At 45.2% G+C, this 21,221-nt stretch overlaps 2 protein-coding genes across 3 annotated transcripts; both read left to right on the plus strand.

The window, feature by feature from the left end:
• The first annotated feature begins 302 nt into the window (after positions 1 to 302).
• On the plus strand, positions 303 to 1,514 carry ndufc1 (NADH:ubiquinone oxidoreductase subunit C1). Its single transcript, XM_038270461.1, has 3 exons — positions 303 to 435; positions 1,052 to 1,155; positions 1,268 to 1,514. Exons 1-3 carry the CDS (start codon positions 390 to 392, stop codon positions 1,325 to 1,327), a joined length of 210 nt encoding a protein of 69 aa, XP_038126389.1. The 5' UTR covers positions 303 to 389; the 3' UTR covers positions 1,328 to 1,514.
• Positions 1,515 to 3,139: 1,625 nt separating this feature from the next.
• On the plus strand, positions 3,140 to 19,962 carry si:ch211-235e9.8 (uncharacterized protein LOC100002196 homolog). 2 transcript variants are annotated; one of them, XM_038270453.1, is made up of 8 exons: positions 3,140 to 3,314; positions 6,695 to 6,795; positions 6,895 to 7,000; positions 7,989 to 8,006; positions 12,544 to 12,614; positions 12,657 to 12,792; positions 15,537 to 16,804; positions 18,872 to 19,962. In XM_038270453.1, the coding sequence occupies exons 1-8, from the start codon at positions 3,239 to 3,241 to the stop codon at positions 18,872 to 18,874; spliced, it is 1,779 nt and encodes a 592-aa protein (XP_038126381.1). In that variant the 5' UTR covers positions 3,140 to 3,238; the 3' UTR covers positions 18,875 to 19,962. The 2 variants fall into 2 exon arrangements, with proteins under 2 accessions (XP_038126381.1, XP_038126379.1); XM_038270451.1 differs by having other exon boundaries at positions 12,544 to 12,792.
• Positions 19,963 to 21,221: the final 1,259 nt, after the last annotated feature.

The following is a 21,221-nucleotide window of genomic DNA, read 5'->3' on the forward strand; positions in this document are numbered from 1 at the left end:
GTACATTAATACAATTATGCAACAAACTGTTTAACGTTCTTATGGCCTTTACAGCTATGGCCACATTTTGTGATAGCTCTCAATAACAATGATCAACTGAATAATGATAAAATACTAAATACAACGAAAAATTTAAACCATCAGAAAATCTACTTTTTATCCAACTGTCCTTAATTTGAAACAAATTCATAATAATAAAATTCTTTATTAGGTTCTGACACCAAATAAACCGGGATTTTTCTCCCAACATTTATGAGTATGTTTTTTAATTTCAAGGTGCCAGTTCGACTGCTCTGCGCTCTGTTAGTCAGGACTTCCGGTCCCTGTAATCAGCATCAGCAGCATTAGCAGCGTTAGCATCGTTAGCATCAGCAGCTGTTCCTGCTAAGATGACTTTCAGCCGTTTGTTCTCCACAGCAGTCCGCATTAACAGAGGTGAGTCTCTGACAGCGTCCACATTTCAGAGGGACGGCAGTTAAAAGGCGCTGATTTTTAATTCAAACTCTGCGTTTGATTTAAAGCCTGACCTTAGCTTAGCTTAGCATTAGCGCATCGATGGGAGCTTTCACTCTGATTTTCACAGTGAAAGTTAGTTTAGTTTAACCCTAAAGGCTCTACTGTAGTTTATTTAAATCCTTAGATGATGGAAACCCTGAACCAGCGGTTTAGTGTCATGTTAGCCTGAGCTAACAGCTAACAGCCTGCTTTATTAGCGCAGCTACTGACTGACATTGCAGAAGCTGCTCAATCCGACCTAAAGTGAATTAAATATATAATTAAGAAAAGTAACTTTCAAAAACTATTTTTGGAGGTTTATAAAACAATTTAAAAACATATATTTTTGAATATTAACAATAAATAATATTAATGAGTAAATTAATATTACTAGATGTTTACATCTAGGAACCAGTAGACCAATCTGCTTGTTTTAGTTCTAACCCAAGTGATTGACACATTTGTCCAAAGTCTCTTCCTATCCACACATAAAGATGCTGTTTTTAGCAATGAGCTGATTCTTCCACGTCTCATAGATGGTGTTTTGTTCCTACAGCTGGATCCAGATCCGCCTTCACCAGCTCCAGGCCGGACACAGCCAACCCCAACTGGCTGCGGGTGGGTCTGGCCTTTGGGACGTCAGCTTTCCTCTGGGGCCTGGTGAGACACACTGGCATAGAGCCCACCTGCCCATCAGAATGGACTCTGTCAGGATCTGGCTGACCCAGCGGGTCACGCCGCTCACCTCCTGCTTTGTCTCTTCTCTCTGCAGCTTTTCAAACAGCACAGCGCAGACGAACACGAGTACCGGCTGAGAAACGGCCTTCAGTGATCCCAGCCGATGGAGGCCCACTTCCTGCTGCGCTGATGGCGGGGCTGATGGCGACCTTATGACTTCATGTCAGCATGGAACCAAGCACGTCTGGAACCTGCTGGAGTCTGGGTCCTCCCTGATGGACCCGCCTGGTTCTGTTCCCCCTGCCTGAACTCTGTAAAATAAATAAATGTTGACCTGTAAACTGGGTCCTGTTGGTGTGATAAAGACCTGTGGAGGGACAGGGTCTGCTAAAGCAGCATCAAAGCTTATGAGCAGCATCATTACAGAGAACTAAGGTTCTAAGGTTATAGAATAATAATGATCACATCATAAAACATAGAAATAGAGCAGAACTATTTCCAAAGTCTAATTCAGTAGTTCTCCTCTAGACCACAAGGGAGCAGCAGTGATACCCTTTCAGTAGAAAACAAATTTTAAATCTTGGTAAATTAGCATAAAACTGACCAGAGCAGTGGAGTTCTAGGTTCCTCCAATCAATCTACTGATGCTAACGATGATGAAAACAGAATTCAGCCTCTTTCAAAGCTAATCTTAGTGTTTTATAGGCTGAAGAGAAAATAATGGCATCCAGGAGTCTTTAAACCAACATTAACTTTTTAAACCTTATAGAATATTTTTTTTAGCTTCTGGGATTATATGTCAACCTGAAACTGGCTGATTGACCACCTGTCATGACCTGAGGGGGTCTGCATCACTTTCACCGGCACTAAGCGACTTTGAGGAAGGTGGAAGGAACTCGATTGACGGCATACGTGACTCCTCGTATTCCTTATTCATTATAAAGAGGGAGCAAACTTTCCCTGAGGACTGTTTACTGGTGCAAAGTGTACAGAGTTGATAATCAGGCTGATTCCTGCTGGGATCCATACAGAGATGTCAAAAGTAAAACTAAAAGTATAAAAGTAAAGCAGGAAAAACACTACCCTATTAAAGGAACATTTTTCTACTATTCTGGATGATAAGTTCCTTAGACTTCATTTTCTTAGTTTTATAACTAATGGCAACAGTGTCACATTTAACTTTGCATCGTCTTGATAAACTATTTATTTTGGTATGTTGAGAGTAAAAAAAACAAAACAAAAAAAAATATATATATATATAGGAAGGGAGAGAGAGAATAGAAAATCCATTTATTGTCCCACAGTTGGTAAATTGTTGTGTTACAGCAGCACAAGATTACAGCAAAATGCTCACAAAACTTTTTACCTTAAAAAGTGTATAAAAATAACAGAATAAGTCACAGTGTTAAAATATATATATAATAAAACTGTATACAGTGCATTTACAAATGTTAATACTGTGCATCTGAACAATGAATAATCAATACAGCTACAGACATTTTTACAGCATTTTACAGTATAATATATATATATATATATATATATATATATATATATATATATATATATATATATATATATTGTAGAGAGGTGTGCATATATATGTGTAAACCTAAATATTTTTCTGTATATAGTAAAACATTATAAATGTGTCTGTGCTTTGCAGCATGCATCCATCCTATCAGAATATTAAATTACTCTTAAACACAGTAAGTACATTTAAATTTGTTTGTTTTCAGCAAAAACAAAAAACGTGAAATTTAGTGAAACTGGTTCGGTTCCTGTTCATCACACTGAGTGGAGCTACTGACCGCCCCAAGATGGCGCCACCAAATGAGAGAAGCTGTGGATGCGGGTCTGCCCATAGATATCCATAATAAAGGATTATGGATATCTATGGGTCTGCCCTGATCTTATGGGGCGTCACGAGCAGCCCGTCACAACTTCCTGTCTACCTCGGTGGGCGGGGTTAGCTCCAGGCTCCGCCCCCCTGCGTGTTCCCCAGATCTCCCAGCTCTCTGATCCACTCAGCAGTTCGGAGCTCCGAGGCCCCCGGAGAGCAGAGATGTTTACCTGCAGAGCGGCCTGGCAGCGGTGTGGGCCCCTGGCCCGGAGAGCGGCCTACAGGAGGCCCCTGGACGGTGAGTTCACCCCCCACCCTGAATGTCCTGTGATGTAACAGCTCTACCTGCGGTAGGACACGCTGTCCTCTTGTGGATGTCTATGCATGGCCCTATAGGCTGGGTGGTGGGGGGGGGGGGGGACAGGTTGGAGCCCTGGCTGGGTTGGGGCCCAGGCTGGTTGGGGGTCCAGGTTGGGAGTCCAGGTTGCAGCCCTGCACTGTGTCGCTGGCATGTTTGATTCATTCAGGGACTCCTCTGGGCTCCATGTTTTATCGGAGCCACGTGAGGCAGCGCTTCTCCGTGGAACCTGCAGCCCGGTGGCCCCCTGGGGCCCCTGCGGTCCTCTGCTCCCCCAGCACCAGGCTCCTGCAGAGTGACCTTCAGGAATCTGCGGGGAAACGTGGAAACATGGTCGCCGCTGTCTGTCACGTGGGGTGTGACAGCGCGGAGGCACGAGCCGCTGCTGTGAGCGCGCGCCGCTATAGGACGGTCAGCGCGTGTGACCTCGGCTCTGATGGGTTCAGTCATCAGCTCCAGGCTCTGAGCCAATCAGAACGCAGGAACTTAACCAGCGGTTCCTCAGAGGTTGAGGTTGACCTGTGGACCCACGCGTGGGCAGAAGGTCCTCCAGAGGAGAAGATGTTCTCGTCCTCAGCCGCTCCTCCAGCCGATTAAAGAGATGAAATAATCCAGGATTAGATGTGGATGTCTGAGCTTAGAGCCAACCACAGACCTCAGCTTGTCCTTCAGCAGCAGGAACCTTTAACAGATTCATCATTTCATTTAGTAGTTTTTCCTTTTATGGATTAAAGAAAGAAAAAGCTGCAGATGTTTACAGATCAACAGCGTCTGAACTGAGGCTGCAGCCAGGGGCGGATTTAGGAAATGTGGGGCCCTAGGCAAAGACAGGCAGGGGCCCTCTGAATGGAGAAGACATAAAACAGCCCCATTCTCCAGATAGAGGAATGTGAATAGAATAGACATCCATTATCTGTTCTAGGTTTTGTCCCTCTCTTCTTGTCCCTTTTCTTCTTGTTTTCCTCTCTATGTGTTGTACTCTGCTGCCTTTTCGTTAGGGTTGAGCATGGATAAGATTTTCATAATTCCAATCCCTTAACGATTCTGTGAAACGGTTCGATTCCTTATCAATTCTCTTATCAATTCTGTTAATAAAGAGCTTGGTGAATTCATGGTGACATACCTCTACCTTCACCTGGAACATTCTATTTCTGCCCTTCTCGGTGAAAACAGAAGCCAGTGAACGGGAGCTGCAGCCTCTGATCCAACCAGGCTACCCGTCTCCTCACAGTCATCTAAATCTAATGGAGAAGGCATCCGTTTAATGAAAAAGCATTACTGTACAATTTCTGGAAATAAACTGATCTCCCCCTGATTTAAATAAACCAGTGTCACCTTTCTCTCGCTGCCTGAACTGCGGAGCAACTTCATGCGTGTTTAATAACCCCAGAGAGAGGTAGGAAACTGGTTTATTTCCAGAAATGGCATCTGATTTACTAGAAACCACATTAAGCTCAGCCAGTTATAGAAAACTAGCTACTTCCTACCAGAGTTTCCTTCCATGCTGGTCGTAACTTTAGCTTCTGTCCGGAAGCATCAAAAACATGGCATTCGTTAAAATGTATGCCATGTTGTGTACGCAGGTGTTTCTGCATGTTGGATGTATTTCCTCCAACAGATGTGTTTGCCACTTTACATCCAAACTGTCGATCGGTTTACCCGATAGGACGCCATTTTTTTTTTGCTTTTCTAGACTTATGCCTGGCGTAACTTGTGCAAAAAATGTGCTGTAACCTACGTAGAAAATGTGACATAAGTCGTGCTGCCCAGCGCCCTAGGCTCTGGTGCTGCCTGGAATCGTTAGAACCGTGAAGCGAGCTGGTAAACGGTGCCATGGAATTGGAACACACGGAACCGGTTCTGAACAGGAACCGGTTTCCGATTCCCATCCCTTCTAAGCTCACTTAGCTGATTGCTCCTTCCTGTGTTTCCAAAAAGGCCAAAGTAAATAACCCAGTCCTTCTTTTCACTGTAGACAAGCCATGATCTGCTTCTCTGTTCTCCATTTTTCATTTGGATGAAATAATAGCTGCATGAATCATGACAGCAGACAAGATGGAGGAGAGCAGGAGGCGGGGTTACCAATCTACTCGCTCTGGAGACCAGAGTTCGCTGCTTTTAGATGTTGTCTCCAAAGTTCCTCCATGGCGTTCCTCTGCGCTCCATCTTGTTCCTCTATCCTCCATGGCGTTCCTCTATCCTCCATGGCGTTCCTTTATGCTCCATGGCGTTCCTCTATCCTCCATGGCGTTCCTTTATGCTCCATGGCGTTCCTCTATCCTCCATGGCGTTCCTCTGCGCTCCATCTTGTTCCTCTTTCCTCCATGGCGTTCCTCTATCCTCCATGGCGTTCCTTTATGCTCCATGGCGTTCCTCTATCCTCCATGGCGTTCCTCTATCCTCCATGGCGTTCCTTTATGCTCCATGGCGTTCCTCTATCCTCCATGGCGTTCCTTTATGCTCCATGGCGTTCCTCTATCCTCCATGGCGTTCCTCTATCCTCCATGGCGTTCCTTTATGCTCCATGGCGTTCCTCTATCCTCCATGGCGTTCCTCTATCCTCCATGGCGTTCCTTTATGCTCCATGGCGTTCCTCTATCCTCCATGGCGTTCCTTTATGCTCCATGGCGTTCCTCTATCCTCCATGGCGTTCCTCTATCCTCCATGGCGTTCCTTTATGCTCCATGGCGTTCCTCTATCATCCATGGCGTTCCTTTATGCTCCATGGCGTTCCTTTATGCTCCATGGCGTTCCTCTATCCTCCATGGCGTTCCTTTATGCTCCATGGCGTTCCTCTATCCTCCATGGCGTTCCTTTATGCTCCATGGCGTTCCTTTATGCTCCATGGCGTTCCTTTATGCTCCATGGCGTTCCTTTATGCTCCATGGCGTTCCTCTATCCTCCATGGCGTTCCTTTATGCTCCATGGCGTTCCTCTATCCTCCATGGCGTTCCTTTATGCTCCATGGCGTTCCTTTATGCTCCATGGCGTTCCTCTATCCTCCATGGCGTTCCTTTATGCTCCATGGCGTTCCTTTATGCTCCATGGCGTTCCTCTATCCTCCATGGCGTTCCTTTATGCTCCATGGCGTTCCTCTATCCTCCATGGCGTTCCTCTATCCTCCATGGCGTTCCTTTATGCTCCATGGCGTTCCTCTATCCTCCATGGCGTTCCTTTATGCTCCATGGCGTTCCTTTATGCTCCATGGCGTTCCTCTATCCTCCATGGCGTTCCTTTATGCTCCATGGCGTTCCTTTATGCTCCATGGCGTTCCTCTATCCTCCATGGCGTTCCTTTATGCTCCATCTGTTCTCTTGCAGGCGTGCAGCGGCGGCCCATGTCGTCAGTCCCTGGCGGTTCCGGGGAGAACATCCTGTACACCGTGCTGTGTGGCGGAGCGCTGGTCGGCGCGCTGTCCTACGTAAGTCACCTCAGCCTTTCAGCTTATTCGCCTCATCTATGGGGGCGGGGCTTCAGACTAGCAGCAGCGCTAACACTGCCATGTTCTTCTGTTCTACAGGGATATCTGACCGTCACCTCGGACCATGCCAGGTTCAACGAGCGCATCAGTGAAATTAGAGCCCGGCCAAAGACGGACTGGACCCCTAAACCCTGGCCGCCTAAAGGCAAGTCCCGCCCCCCCTTTGGACAGAGACGTCCTCACTTCCTGTTTGAGTCCAACACTCAGATCTCAGATTAGTGATAATAATGGTAACAGGCCGATCCTCCTCTAAACGGCATCATCACGTCGTTTAAACCAAAGAAAATCCATAAAAAGTTCTGACTAAATTAAACTATTAATAGGAAGTGTAGGAATGCTGGACCGCTGCTGGAGCTGAAGGCAGCCATCTTGGATCCTGGGTCTGCCCAGTTTGCCCCTGTCTGCTACTAGCTGGTTCAGCAGGTTTCTATCTGAACAGAGCCTGATTTGGACCCTGAAGTCAGGCGAGTCTCTCCGACCGACTCTCGGGGCTCCAACTGAGTTCTAAAACCAGTGAGCTAACTGGGAATCAGAGGGACTGACCTCCAGAAACCAGTCCAGCTTCCAGCGGCTCCACTCTACCTCCACCAGGCTGATTTTTTAACAGATGAATTCTTACGGATTGAACAATTTTAATCCAACTTTTTGACCCGGCAGACAAACTGACCGCAGCGCCAGTTAAACCCCCACGATCCTTTGCTGCATGATGCCGTGTTTCCTCCTCCTGCTTATTCTGGAAAAGATGTTTCTCAGTTCCACTAATCTTATTTAATTTATCAGATTAAACTGATCAAGTAGTCCAGTTGTTTTCTAAAACCTCAAGAACTGACCTGTTTAACCTCGTTGGTTTTGTCTGTCACCATGACAACCGCCTCCTTCCACATGGGCTGCTGAGGTTGATGTCTGGCTGGACCGAACCGGACCGGGCAGAAAATTAGACAGAACTACTGAAGTAAATCCAGCATTTATTGTCTGAAGCTCCCAGCTGGACTCGGCTGGAGATCTATCGGACTCGGCTAGATCTAGGTCCCAATTTCTAGGTTACAGGAGTTGTGATGAGTCACTGCAGCTCCAGATGTTCAGCTTTTCTCCTGTTGGTCCGACTAACTTCTCTTCTGTTTGTTTGTCTGCAGGAAAAGATGAAGATGAAGGTGAGTTTGCTCCGCCCTCTGACTCAGTGCCTGGATGGAAACACTGTCACCCCCCCTGCTGTGAGCACTAATAAACTGAGCCGACTTTCACGCTGTAGCTCTGCGTCCAGCAGGAGGACACGTCCTTATTCTGGCTCCTCTGCAGGGCCACCTCAGCTGCTTCCATCATGGAAAAACAAAGTCAGTTTCCTCAAATCAGTGGTTTAAATCTGCCAATAGAAGGAGGCTTCTGCCCCAAAAATAGATAAGACAATATTCTGCAGATATTCTGCAGATGTTCTGGTCCGGGTGGACCTGGAGGCTGCAGACCTGATGGCGATGCAGCTGTCTGTACTTCCTGTCTGGGCCGTCCCGGCGCCGCTGATGGCGATGATCCTGATGTTTTGACTAGGGGTATAAATCACATCCATCATGGCGATTCGATTCAGTATCAATTTCCTGACCCAGCGATTCGATTATTTTCGATACTCAAGAATACACCACAATACGATACGGTTCGATTTGATTAATCGGTTAATCGGTAAATTTTTTTTTTTTTTTTTTTTTTTTTTTTACACCTTACAGGCTAAACAAAGTTTAAAGTTTGAAATAAATAAATGAAAGCTGTAATATCGTTATGCATTTTTTTTTAGAAACAGCAAATAACAGAAGTAGAAAAGTTGCATCAAAAAAATACTGCAGAAAATCAGTGCAATGAGTGCAATGCAATACCTCGGCTCCTGACGTCCCGCCCCCCCCACAGACGCTCCACTGCTCCTCTCCCAAATTGTAGCTGACCGCAGACAGCGCCACAGACAGGAGGCCGGCTTGTTTTGTTTTTATGACCGGAAAACAACTCGTGAAGTTTGACCCACTAGAAGACTGAGGTGAGCTAGAATGCTGGGACCCTTTTTCCACCTGGATCTCCGCTCTTTTTGGCCCTCATGTCCCTCCGTCTTCGGACTAAACTCGCCCCCACTTCCTCGCCGCCTCGGCCGTATCTAGACCCACAGTGTGTAGATCAGACCACGCTTCAATACTGAGCATAATTTAAAAATGTCTGTGTCAAGCTCACTGCAACACACTGCTGTAAGAGTATAACCAGGAAGCGCGGTAAAAACATGAATCGATTCTCTTGCGAACGTGTCGATGCGTCGGATCGTCGCCTGTTGGATCGATGCAAAACGATTATTATTTACACCCCTAGTTTGGACCGCCTCTCTGATCTGATGCCCATTAATAACACCATCAGATCCAGTTGAGCAGAATCTCCCAGAGCGGCGATCGGGTCGGCCCAGAACAGCTCTGACCCAGAAAGGTCGGAGATGCAGAAGTTACTGTGATGATCAGAACCATCAGCGGACCCCCCATGCTACCGTGTGTTTGGACCTCCAGAACTAACCCGTGTTACTGAAGCAGACGCTGCTCCCTCCTCCTCTCTAACTCTCTGTATCTTTGCTCTTTCAGCCTAAGCTTAAAGCTCAGGTCCTCTGAGGAGAACCGGCTAGAACTGGATGTGAACAGGGAAACCAATCCCTCTCTTCCTCCTCCTCTTCCTCCTCTTTCCTCCTGTCCCTGGGGGGCCAGTCTCTGAAGGATGTGGGTGTGGAGCTGTGGGGGCCGTCTGCATGTCCTGCTGCTGTAGCTGTCCTCTGCTAGCTGCTGTCCTCCCTGGGGGGGTTCAGCCTGTTGTGTCTCAGCTGCGTGTACTCTGTGATTCTAATAAAGACCCTCCACATTCCTCACTGTCAGACCTGCTTTCACTGAAAACCCCCTAACCTGTTAACCTGATGGTAAGAACCAACTCTCCACTTCACCCTCTTTCTCCCCTCCCCCCTCCCCCACCTGGTCCTTCCTCCCTGTCTTTCAGTTTGCATGCGGTTTGTTCAGTGCATGTCTGTGAACTAGAGGTGAGGCGGGTCTTAAAGCAGGGGAAGGTTTTATTTCTTATTTTTAGACATTTTGACTCATTTTTGGATCCATTTTTGCAGGAAAAAGTTCAGACTGAAGGATGACGGATGGATTGTGTCGTTAAAATGGTTCAACTTTAAACGAATCAGAATCATTAGAGCCCTCATCAATAGTCTCTCCTGTCATTTAAAGGGGAACGCGTCATGTTCTACTCACCCATATGAGTTTTGTGTCATTTGGAGCTAAAGATATTCCGTTAGGTTATATCCAAGTAACGTCTTCCTATGGGCAACGACTTAAAGGCACAAACTAAACTGTTCATCATTTATTCTTCATGGTACGCCAGCATTCAGAACATGTAGGCCAATCACTGTCCCCCAGACATCCGCGCTTATGTTTTTTATATGTATATTTTTAAAAACAAAGCGGCGTGTGTATGACGTCATCCGGGCGCCGTACTGGAGTTGTGACAGGCAGCCCGGGCCACAGGCGGCTACGCTCTACCCCTTCTATTCATTCTAGCTAATCTGAATCGTTCAATTCCATTTGGAGAGCGAGATCATCTATGGTAGCAGCACTAGACATCTTCCAGGCATGTGAGGAAAACTAGCAGCAGCTCAGCGGACAGGATGAATGAGTGGTAGCCGGCATAAGCGGATGATGTCATACACACGCCGCTTTGTTTTTAAAATATATAACCTTGGATGTCTGGAGGACAGTGATTGGCCTACATGTTCTGAATGCTGGCGTACCATAAAGAATAAATGATGAACAGTTTAGTTTGTGCCTTCAAGTCGTTGCCCATAGGAAGACGTTACTGGATATAACCTAACGGAATATCTTCAGAACGGCTCCAAATGACACAAAACTCATATGGGAGAGTAGAGCATGATGTAATAACGTAAAATCAAGGGCGCAATGTAAAAAAACGGCGTTCCCCTTTAATCTTTTTTAAAAAATGCACGTCCTCGTGCACGCTGTGTTTAAAATGTGCTTTTCTCATCACTCATACAAGCTAACTGTGTCCACATACAGCAGGGACTATATAGTGAACTATAGTTAACTGACCTTTCAGACAGATGATCACTGCTTTTTGCTCCGTTGGTCATGTAACTCCTCCACCACGGGGTGCCATCGCCTATGGCGACAGCGGGCCGCTGTGACTGCAAATCCCATAATGCTTTGTGAGGAGAGCTTTCCATGCAAAGCATTCTGGGATATAGCTGCCTCTTCTGAGGCCTTTCTTTTCTCCTCTTCACTTCGTAGACACATTTTCTCTTCCGACCCTCTTACATTTTCAAAGAACTGCAGTGAGAAAGGTGAGCTTCAACGACTGTCTGAAACCGCAGCTCACCACAGATATACGCCTGAAAGTGCGCAGAAAAACATAGCTAACGGGCCGAGCACGCAGGACGGCCTTAAGCACATCACCAGAATGATTGACAGTTAGGAGGACCACTGATTGAGATGATCCACCTGGAAATAAACGACCCTCCTCTATAGCTGTAAACTGATTAACCAGTAGTCCTCTATTTTAACATCCCTCTTCAATCAAGCAGCTTTAGGCTTGGAACGTATTGTACCTGCAGGGGGCGCTGCTAAAAAAAGTAGACTCAGACCACTGCTATTCAGGGCCGCCACTAGGAATTTGGGGCCCCATGAAAGACATTGATAGAACTCCCCCCCCCCCCCCCCCCGCAACCAAAAAAATGTCTGCAAGCTTCAAAACAGCCATAAACATGCACCAAATAATTTACAATTTCAGTCTTCATTTTTATGTACAATTTCAACAAGGCTAATTTATCCTAGCACTAAAAATGTAAATATACAACTTTAAACTTTACATTAAAAATCATCCTCTTACAATAATTACAGTGTATTTAAAACAGTACAACTTAGCTGTATGTGTGTAAACTTGGGCTGATCAATATATTAATGTTTTGTTTTGCTGTTTACTGCTGAAAAATCCCAAAGAAAACAAAGATCATTTACTTCACTGCTGGAGTTTCCTTTTATATTTGAATCTTTAGCAAACATATCATTTCTTCTTTCTTTGAGGCCTCCCTCAGTCGAGGGCCCTTAGAATATTCCTTTACCTCCCCATACGGCGCCCCCGCTGCTATCAGAAATATGACTGCAGAATAACTAAGCAACGAAATTAACTCTCTGCATTTAACTCATCCCCTGTGGAGAGAACTGCCATTGTGCGGCGCCCAGGGAGCAGTACAGGGTTAAGGCTCTTTGCCCAGGGACCCAGAGTGGCAGGCCGAGGGAGTAAAACTCGAACTCAGAACCTCTGGTGGCCCTAATCCTTTTCCGTACTCTTTCCATCTAGAAGGCTTTCTCAATTCAAAATGTCAGACATGGCGTTGAGATCCAGGCTTTATACAGAGGACCAAAAACAAAGCCTGGTTTTGGTTTAGAAAACATGGAAGTTGAACCTGACGAGCGGTCCATCCCTTTGGAAAGGGGGCTGTTTCGTTTCTGTGTTAACCTGTAATACCCGACGATGGATACCAGACGATGGAGGATTCAGTTTGGTCCAAAACCAATAACCATAGCCTAATCCTATGAGTCTACTTAAGTTCTGCTCTTATTAGACTCTTCATAAACAGCGGCGTCTAAACATCAGTTTCTTTTCTTCCAGATGTAGAGGCTGAAGCTGAGGAAGAGGAGGCCGCTGCTGAGGCAGAGGCCGTAGTGGAGGAAGCAGCTGAGGCTGAGGCCGCTGAGGCGGTCGCTGAGGCTGAGGCCGCTGAGGCGGTCGCTGAGGCTGACGCCCAGGTGACACAGGAAGCGGAGGCAGCTGCAGAGGAAGTGGCCGAGGCGGTGGAAGACGCCGCTCAGGCCGTGGCGGAACCCGCCGAGGCCGGCGCCGAGGAGACCCAAAGCGATGGTACGAGCTCTTAATCTGAGGAAGCCTGAGGTTCCTCTCATTCACTGCAGGGAGACGCACACGGCAGACCGCTTAGCATCCACACTCGACCAGCATCACAGGGAGCAAAGGGACCAGTCCCAGTTGGTAGAACCAGTAGAGGCTAGCCGATCGGCCTCACCTCTTAATGCACATCCTCTCTTGTTGTCCTTAAAGTGTATATTTGCTTTTTAATTTATTGGAGCGGGTGCTGCTGATGGGGATCTTTGGGGTCTGCAGTGTAGACCGCCGTGCATCTGATCTTCTGGTTCTTTCCTTTGTTTTTTTGCTCCGTTAAAAAGCACAAACTCTCCGAGGTAAATCTGCACTTTCCTTCCCGGCCGTGAGCTCTCATGCAATGCTCATTTGCAGTTATGGGTGAAATAAATGTGATCACTCAACAAGCCTCACCATATTCCTCCAACTTTAACCCTCAGCAGCATATGGGCCCAAATTTCCAACGCCGTTAGCTGGTAAGGAAACACCTCTAGCCATTTTGTTTCAATGCTCTGAGTGCCGTTGGCTAAGATTTGACCAAACGCTGTTTTTCTTTGCTTTAAGCGTCTGTAAGCTGCTGTTCTGATATCACAGCGTACATGTATGGATGTTTAGCTCTGGCTGTGATACACCTGTGTCTTCATGCAATGTTCCCCCTCTGTAACAGTGTGTTCTTCTCTAATGTCACGACAAATGCTGTGAATCATTCATTCTAGGTTTACAAACCAATCCACATCAATAATGTGATCATATTTCTATTTTGCTTATAACTGGACAATGAGCACTGTGAACAGATATTATTTCATCAGGTCTACAATAAAGTCTTTGTTAAATGAAGATATTTACTGCCGTCTTTGATTTGTCTGATTGGGTGTTTTAATCCAGCTTAGTAATGAGACTCTCCAGTCTTCACACTTGAAGCCACAGCTTTAATCTCAAACTCATGTTTGGTATCAGCGGCTGACATTTAATCAGAACCAACTCTACGGTTACAGCAATTGTCTCGTTTTACTTCCATCTCTCGGGTGTTTGGTCCATCTGGGTACAGAGGTCTGGTGCAAAAGTCTGCTTCACCCAGTCCTCCTGGCAAAGAGGTGTAACCCCAAAATCACGCATCCTCCTTATCCGTTCCGCTCCTGACGCAAAGGAAACCTGCAGCCTCCCGTCTCCGAGTTCCTTTGAGCTCCTCAATTCATAGGAGCAAAACATGAGGTAGGCCTAATAAACACTTAGTTTGATATGACAATAAAAAAAATCAGCATCTAGCATACATGCAGTTTCTGCACAAACATTATTTGTTGTGGATTTTTGTAATAGAGGATAATTGGGATCATACATTGGTTTATGCACTACTTCCAACCTCAGCATCTCTTCACCCATCCATGAGTTTCTTTTGAAGTTGTGAGAAATGTCAGAAATAGCGTTGAGTTCCAGGTTTAATACAGTAGCTCAACAAAGCCTTGTTTTTAATTAGAAAACATGCAAATGAAAACTTTGTTAGCCTGCAATGCCCCATACCTGTCTATGTCTCTAAAAAGGGGGGTCGTTAAAGGGAATTGTTGGCCTGGCTGAATAGGCAAGGTCTTCTTTTCTCCTATAAAGGGGCTGCAATGGTAGCGGGAAGGAATCAACTCTATCGCTACATTGTAGGTTTTTTAAAGCTGAAAGTCCAACCCCCCTCTGTTTAAGGTTGGTTTTTCTTTCTTAACATAGATGGCTTCCTTGACGCCCCTCTCAAACCAAAGGAGGGGGGACCTGTTCATCTGTTTCAATTTTCATGTTTTCTAATCAAAAACAAGGCTTTGTTGGGCTACTGAATAAAGCCTGGAACTTAACGCTATTTCTGGCATTTTCAATTGAAAAAGCTTCCTGGATGGAAGAGAAACATTTTCAGACTTAGAAACAAAGTCCAGTGGATTTTTTGTTGTTTGTTATTAACTCTAATTAGTAGTTACCGATCTATTGTTTTCCATATTTTAATTTGGCAAGCTGGGTTTTCTCAACGTTCTTTTTCCTGTTTGGTGTGATTGCAATTCCGGATCTTGACCTGGCAAGACTGGAGTGGAGCTGGTGGAGGTTGATTGCAAATATAAACATTTAGTCTGATGATTTGGCTCATAAATACCAGCGATGTCAGCGGATTAAAAGAAAAATCTTGGGAAATAGTTGCTGTCACTCTTGGATGACACCAAGAGGCAGAGAAAATATTCATCTACTATGTTTTCTACTTCTACATTTGGTGTTTTAAGCTCAAGGTCTGTGTCCTACACTTCCCCCTAGAGTCACTCAGAGAAGAAAATGCTACAGACTGCGGCCAAGTCCCAAATCAGCCCCCAAGCACTAACCTCATATCAGTCTATGATTGACGTTTGGGTGGTTCCTTGCCTTTCATCTCCAAACTGAAGTGAGGGACCCTGCATCAAATGCATGATAGTAAACAGGAGGAGTAGTTGAAGACTTTTAAGGTTTTGGTAGGTTTTAGAGAACTTTAATATAATTTGATTTAAACAAACTTGTGTCCGAGTATTCCCAGGCCCTAGAAGTCATAAACTGTTTGAACTAATCAATGAATGGTACATGTTGTTGACCTACCTACAGCATGTAGTTGCTATTCACTTCATGGGTCATTTTACAGATGATCAATATACTACATCAACTCATGTGCTAGATTTGGTGAATTTTTAGCTTGAGCAGTTGTGACGTTTACATCGATCGATTTTGTGTTGCAGTGCCACTAGCAGCTGCCTCTGCATTAGAGTTACTGAAGAAAGGTGAAGGTGAAGATGACTTTACACCTGCTGATCAAGAGCCCCTATCTCAAGCAGTGGAGAAGCCTGTTGAAGAAATGGCCCTTGCTTCTGCAGAGGATCCTGTACCAGTGGAGGTTGCATCAGTTCTTGAGGAGTCACCTGCCCCCTCGGAGATCGCACCGGTCATAAAGGAGACCCCAGCATTAACATTGGTTGAGCCAGATGTGGAGGAGCCCTCTGCACCTGTAGAGGTTGTGTCAGTTGTCAAGGAGGTCCCTGAACCCATAGAGGTTGTGCCAGGTGCTGAGGAGGACCCAGCACCCGCAGAGGATGCACCGGTTATCAAGATGCCCCCCTTACCAGAAGAAGTTGTACCAGTTGCTGAGAATGCATCTTCTCCAGAGGAAGTTGTGCCAGTTGCCATGGAAGCCCCTGGACCTGTAGAGGTTTCACCAATTGAAAAGGAGACCCCTTCAGCAGATGAGGTTGCCCCAGTTGTTGGGGAGGCTCCAGAACCTGAAGAGGTTGCGCCAGTTGTAGGAGAGGCCCCTGCACCAGAAGAGGTTGTGCCAGTTGTCGGGGAGGTCCCTGCACCAGAAGAGGTTGCACCAGAGGCCATTGAAGCCCCTACACCTATAGAGATCATAGCAGGTGTTGAAGAGTCCTCTGCTCCAAAAGAAGTTGTGCCAGTTGTTGAGGTGCCCCCTGCACCAGAAGAGGTTGCACCAATTGTCATTGAAGAAGATGCACACATAGAGGTTTCGCCTGTTATGGTGGAGGCCACTTCACCAGAAGAAGTTGTTCCAGATGTCAAGGAGGCCATTGCACCCATAGAGGTTCCATCAATTGTTGAAGAGGCCCTTGAACCAGAAGAAGTTCTGCTGGTTGTTGAGGTGGCCTCTTTATCTGTAGAGGTTGCATCAATCGTTGAGGAGGCCCTTGACCCAGAAGATGTTGCACCTGTTGTCATGGAAGCCCCTGCATCTGTAGAGATACTACCTGTTGTTGAGGAGGTTCCTTCACCAGAAGAAGTTGTGTCAGGTGTAAAGGAGGCCTCTGCACCTGTCGAGGTGGCACCAGTTATGCAGGAGACCCCAACGTTTTTAGAAAGCACTGACAAAGAATATATCGTAGTTGTCCTTGAAGGAACACCTAAAGAGGAGAAAAGACCCAAGGTACTGGGAATTGGTCCCATGACTGGTAGAATCATCCTGGCTCCAGAAAATGAATCTGGACCCACCTCTGAGGTAAGTTACATGACATTTCAGATTCTAAGTAGCATTAAATGTAAAGATATAACAACAAAATTGCATTGCACCCCTCAGCAAGAGAGAGATTTTTATATTTTTTTTATGTTCTCCAACCCAATCTGTGGCGTAAGTCAAATACTAGAAAATCTAATTTCTTGACATATACTTAAAGAATAATTCCTCAGATGTAAAAACATAACCATACAATCAGGCCCTTTTTGAAAAAAAAACCCCCAAAAAAGTGGTTGGTGTCAAGAGACCATGAATGGTGGGGCTAACTGTTATAATGAGCCGGGTGGTCAGGATGTTGGCCTTATTAAGCATTGGCAGTGAGGAGAGGGGATACTGGTTGTTACACCATACATAGATCTTCAGAGGTGGAGGATATTTCACCCTTTTTGTAGAGCCCAGTGGGCCCGAGCTTGATCAGCTCAAGCTTCTTGCTTCAAAGCGCAGACTGAGCAATGCCCAAAGTCAAACCTGCCAAGGTGCGAGGTGTGTGTCTGAGTGAGTTGCTTTTATACCCAGGCTATGGGTACTTGTGACAAGCATTTATCAATAGGACAATTCTGCTGCAATAGCTACTGTTCAACCACTTTGGCAGCACTAAGGTTGCTTTAAGAAGGATATTGCAAAACTTAAATATCTCACATTAAAAATGTGAAGATACAATAACAATAAATTGGTATCATATTACCACAAATTATACAGTTTAAATGTAAAAAAGTACATTTTGGAGTGAGTTGGGAAGCATACTGGGGTAAAAATCCTTCATGCCTTTGAAAAGATAAAGCAGAGGCAGTATAAATGAAAACGATCTCTACAATACATCAAGCATAACAATTGTAGTTGGTTCCAGCTCCGTCTCTTCACGGCAGCCGCCCATCTCACTCATCAGCGTTTAGCCCTCAGGGCAGCACTAAGAAGACATTCGCAATGTTCCATTTAGTCGGCTGCATCCTCCTAGGACCTGGTCTGCCTGGACTGGGACTGGGAGAGTTTGGCTATGGATTCAAACAGGTCCAGCCTTCTCCAGCTTTCACAGCCCGTACATTGACTCACAAAGCAGGCAAAAATGGATGCAGAATTTATCACTGCTGTCCTGGGTGCTAATTACGTTTCTGAGGAGCTTCAGCAGCAGTACCGCCTTCTCAGATATCAGATTTATAGTCCCCACACTGCAGAGATGTTGGAATCTGAGCTTAAATGTCAGCCAAACCCATTTACACAGGGACAGATAGAACCTTTCAATAATCAAACATTACCACCACATATCTGACTCAACAACCATTAAAACAAGTATTTTCATTCATTTTAGACAGAATTATTCACAGACTGCATTATATTAAACTGCACTTCCAATATTCACCACTGTGCCATTTCCCCTTTTTCCTCTGAGCGCGATAACGATGAGTCTTCCAATTAGAACAGGCCTCGGCACTGCGCTATGATGTAATTGGCCGACAGGTCTGGCCTTCGGAGGACGCAGCAGCCGAATACGCCATTTAATGCAAGCAAGTTTACAGGGAAATTATAAAAAAATTACCCAGCAACATAAAGATGGCACCCTTAGGCCCAGTTTATAATTACATTTAATGTTTAGTTTGTTATACATAAGATATAGAAAGAAAAGAAAAATCTGGTGTGGTTTTAAATTTAAAAACAACCAGTTTCTTTCAGTTTCATTTTTTTTTCTTTTTTTTTTATATATATAATATTTTTTAAGAATCTAATCTTAGAGAAATCAGCTTTTTATTCGTGAACAGGGAGAATTCAGTTTTCTGTCTTGGATTCAGGGCCTCTATGTGATCTGAAAACACTAAGAATATAACGTGACTCTTTAAACTCTGCTATTCAGGGTAGGCGCCGTCACTCATGTAAATGTAGTAAAATCATCAAACACAGCCTGTGTATATATCAATGAACATCGTCTCCTGAGTAAAACATGGATCTCCTCTCATGTCCATACTCGGACCCTTTCAGCCATGTGATGGAGCCAAAGATGGATGTTTCAGAAAGGTTTGATGGTCTGTAAATCTGACATGTTGCTTTCATGTGTTGCAGTAAAGCTCTCCCAACTGATGGCCTCCAGTCCTGCAGTAGAAGACGGAGGATGTGCCTTTCTCCTTCACTTCATCCGTTAGCTTACATCACTTTAAGAGCCGCTGCTACGTTGAGCCCGTCACTCTGAAACACCACATGTATGAGAATATTTAGTGTTTTATTTCTGAGAATTTCCAGGAACATTTCCTCACTCTGTTTACAGCTTTAGACTAAACTGAGCCTCTCCATCCTCCCTGATCCTTACTGTTACAGCTTACTTCTAAGAAATCACTCCAGAGGAGCGTGCCCATGTGTTGCATCTCCTCCAAACCCTGCCGCCTCAGTATTAGCTCTCCAAATGAGCGGCACTCTGTTACAATCACCTCCTTCTGGTTCAAGCTTGAATAACTGGAAACTCTGACATTATTTCCACTTGTTTTCTTCTACCTCACTTTTTTCCTCATGTATTTGATGCTAAAATCACCCCATCGCCCTGATGCACTCCATTCGATGTTAGCAGCCAAACCACCGACTCTTTAGAATCACGCTGAGCACATGGTTGTAGAACCGTCAGCAGCAGGTTTACCTTTATTGTCACTTATCAATATTCAGTTTAAGCAAAGCTTCAAAAATGTTTTGGCCACAGGTTAAGTTAGAGAAGGGAAATTATGACGGGATCGTTGTCTGCGTCAGACAATCAGCAGCATTTCTATGGTAAACCTGCACGCTCTAGAAATGTAGCTCTTTGACTGGTGTCCTAATGCTAATACTCCTCTGGGAATGAGAAGGGAAAATAAAGCAGCATCTTGTGTGTTTTTGTCCTCTTTGTTTCTTTGCTTTCCTCCAGAACACCTACTGTATGTTTGGTCTTAATGGTGATAATGGTGTGTCTGAAGGAAGGCCTCCAATGTGAACCAGCTTTGACGGCTCTGTTGCTCTCCTCTTCCTTTCTGAAATCCTTTCTTTAGCCCCAGGGATCACAGAAACCAAACTGTTAGACTCTGTGTTAATTAAGACAGGTTTCTGTCTTAGGATCTAAGTAGTCGCCATTGAACAGCAGATACTGTGAAACTTTTCCCTTGTTTTACCAAATAAAGAACTTGAAAAGAGAATTTGTTTGTTGGTTGTTTGACTCTGGGACTCGATTATAATATTGGTCAGACACCAGATGGAGCTACGCTCCAAAGGACCTGGTGACCAAACCATCTTTACAATTCTATTCAGTTTATTTATATAGCGCCAATTCCCAACACGTCATCTCAAGACACTTTCCAGTTCATCAGATGATCCAGTCAGATTGATTCAAAGTTTTCTATCTAAGGAAAGCCAGCTGATTGCATCGACTCATCGACTCAAATACAATCCCTCCCACTAAGCATGCTTGTAGCGACAGTGGAGAGGAAAAACTCCCTTTGAACAGGAAGAAACCTCCAGCAGAACCAGGCTCAGTGTGAGCGGCCATCTGCCGAGGCCGACTGGGGTTCAAGGAGACAGAAGCAGACATAGAAAAAGAAGCATAGATACAAAAGGCAACAGTAAAAGGCGGCCCCGTCCAGGAAACACACAGCCAGGCAGACGAGCTCCGAGCCAGCTCCCATGTCAGAGGATGAAGAGAGCACATCCAGTTAGTCACAGTCAGAGAAACAGGACTACACTGAAAAACAGGCCGATCTCCAACATCTATAAACAAAGGTGTTGATGGCAGCAGCACAGCTGATATTTTTCTCCAGGATGGAGTCACAGCCAAACAGGAACAGACCAGATGAAGCTACTATGAGAAAAAGCAGAGAGAGCAGAACGTTAGAGATTGAACTAACAGATTCTGCAGAGTGGGAGAATAGAGATAGAATGAAGCAGAATCATGAAATAGGGGTCCCTATGTCCTCCAGCAGTCTAAGCCTATAGCAGCATAACTATAGAGATAGCTCAGGATAACCTGAGCCACTCAGGAAAGTTTTTTTTGTTGTTTCTCGGGTTATAAGATTAACGTGACTAAATCTGAGGCGATACCTCTCAGCACCCTCGTTTAAATGGTCTCCCAACGGGTTTGTGTACTTAGGAATCTCCATCACCCCATCCTTTGATCAATTATATAAAGCCCCTTCATTTTGTAAGATTAAACAGGACCTAGAGCGATGGATGTTGCTTCCCATTTCCTGCCTGGGATGCATTGCTGTGGTCAAAATGAATGTGCTGCTTAGGTTATTGTATCCTATCAAAAGTATTCCTGTGCTGTTCTTTAAAAGGGTGCTGAAGGATTTAGATGGTTGGCTTAGCGCAGACCCAGGCTTAAGATGGCTGTGTTACCTCTACCAAGCACGAGAGGCAGCCTAGATTTACCCGATATTAAAATGTACCAGCTTTGAGCCCG

This window comes from Cyprinodon tularosa, unplaced genomic scaffold (assembly GCF_016077235.1).
Source record: "Cyprinodon tularosa strain WSP-4 unplaced genomic scaffold, ASM1607723v1 ctg760, whole genome shotgun sequence".
Classification (NCBI taxonomy): Eukaryota; Metazoa; Chordata; class Actinopteri; order Cyprinodontiformes; family Cyprinodontidae; genus Cyprinodon; species Cyprinodon tularosa.

Bases quoted from the DNA above. Each gene is read 5' to 3' on its own strand.
- ndufc1 (XM_038270461.1), top strand. From the start codon at position 390: ATGACTTTCAGCCGTTTGTTCTCCACAGCAGTCCGCATTAACAGAG. The intron at 436-1,051 runs GTGAGTCTCTGA...TTGTTCCTACAG, and splicing joins AGCAGTCCGCATTAACAGAG to CTGGATCCAGATCCGCCTTC. The intron at 1,156-1,267 runs GTGAGACACACT...TTCTCTCTGCAG, and splicing joins CAGCTTTCCTCTGGGGCCTG to CTTTTCAAACAGCACAGCGC.
- si:ch211-235e9.8 (XM_038270451.1), top strand. From the start codon at position 3,239: ATGTTTACCTGCAGAGCGGCCTGGCAGCGGTGTGGGCCCCTGGCCCGG. The intron at 3,315-6,694 runs GTGAGTTCACCC...GTTCTCTTGCAG, and splicing joins CTACAGGAGGCCCCTGGACG to GCGTGCAGCGGCGGCCCATG. The intron at 6,796-6,894 runs GTAAGTCACCTC...TCTGTTCTACAG, and splicing joins TGGTCGGCGCGCTGTCCTAC to GGATATCTGACCGTCACCTC.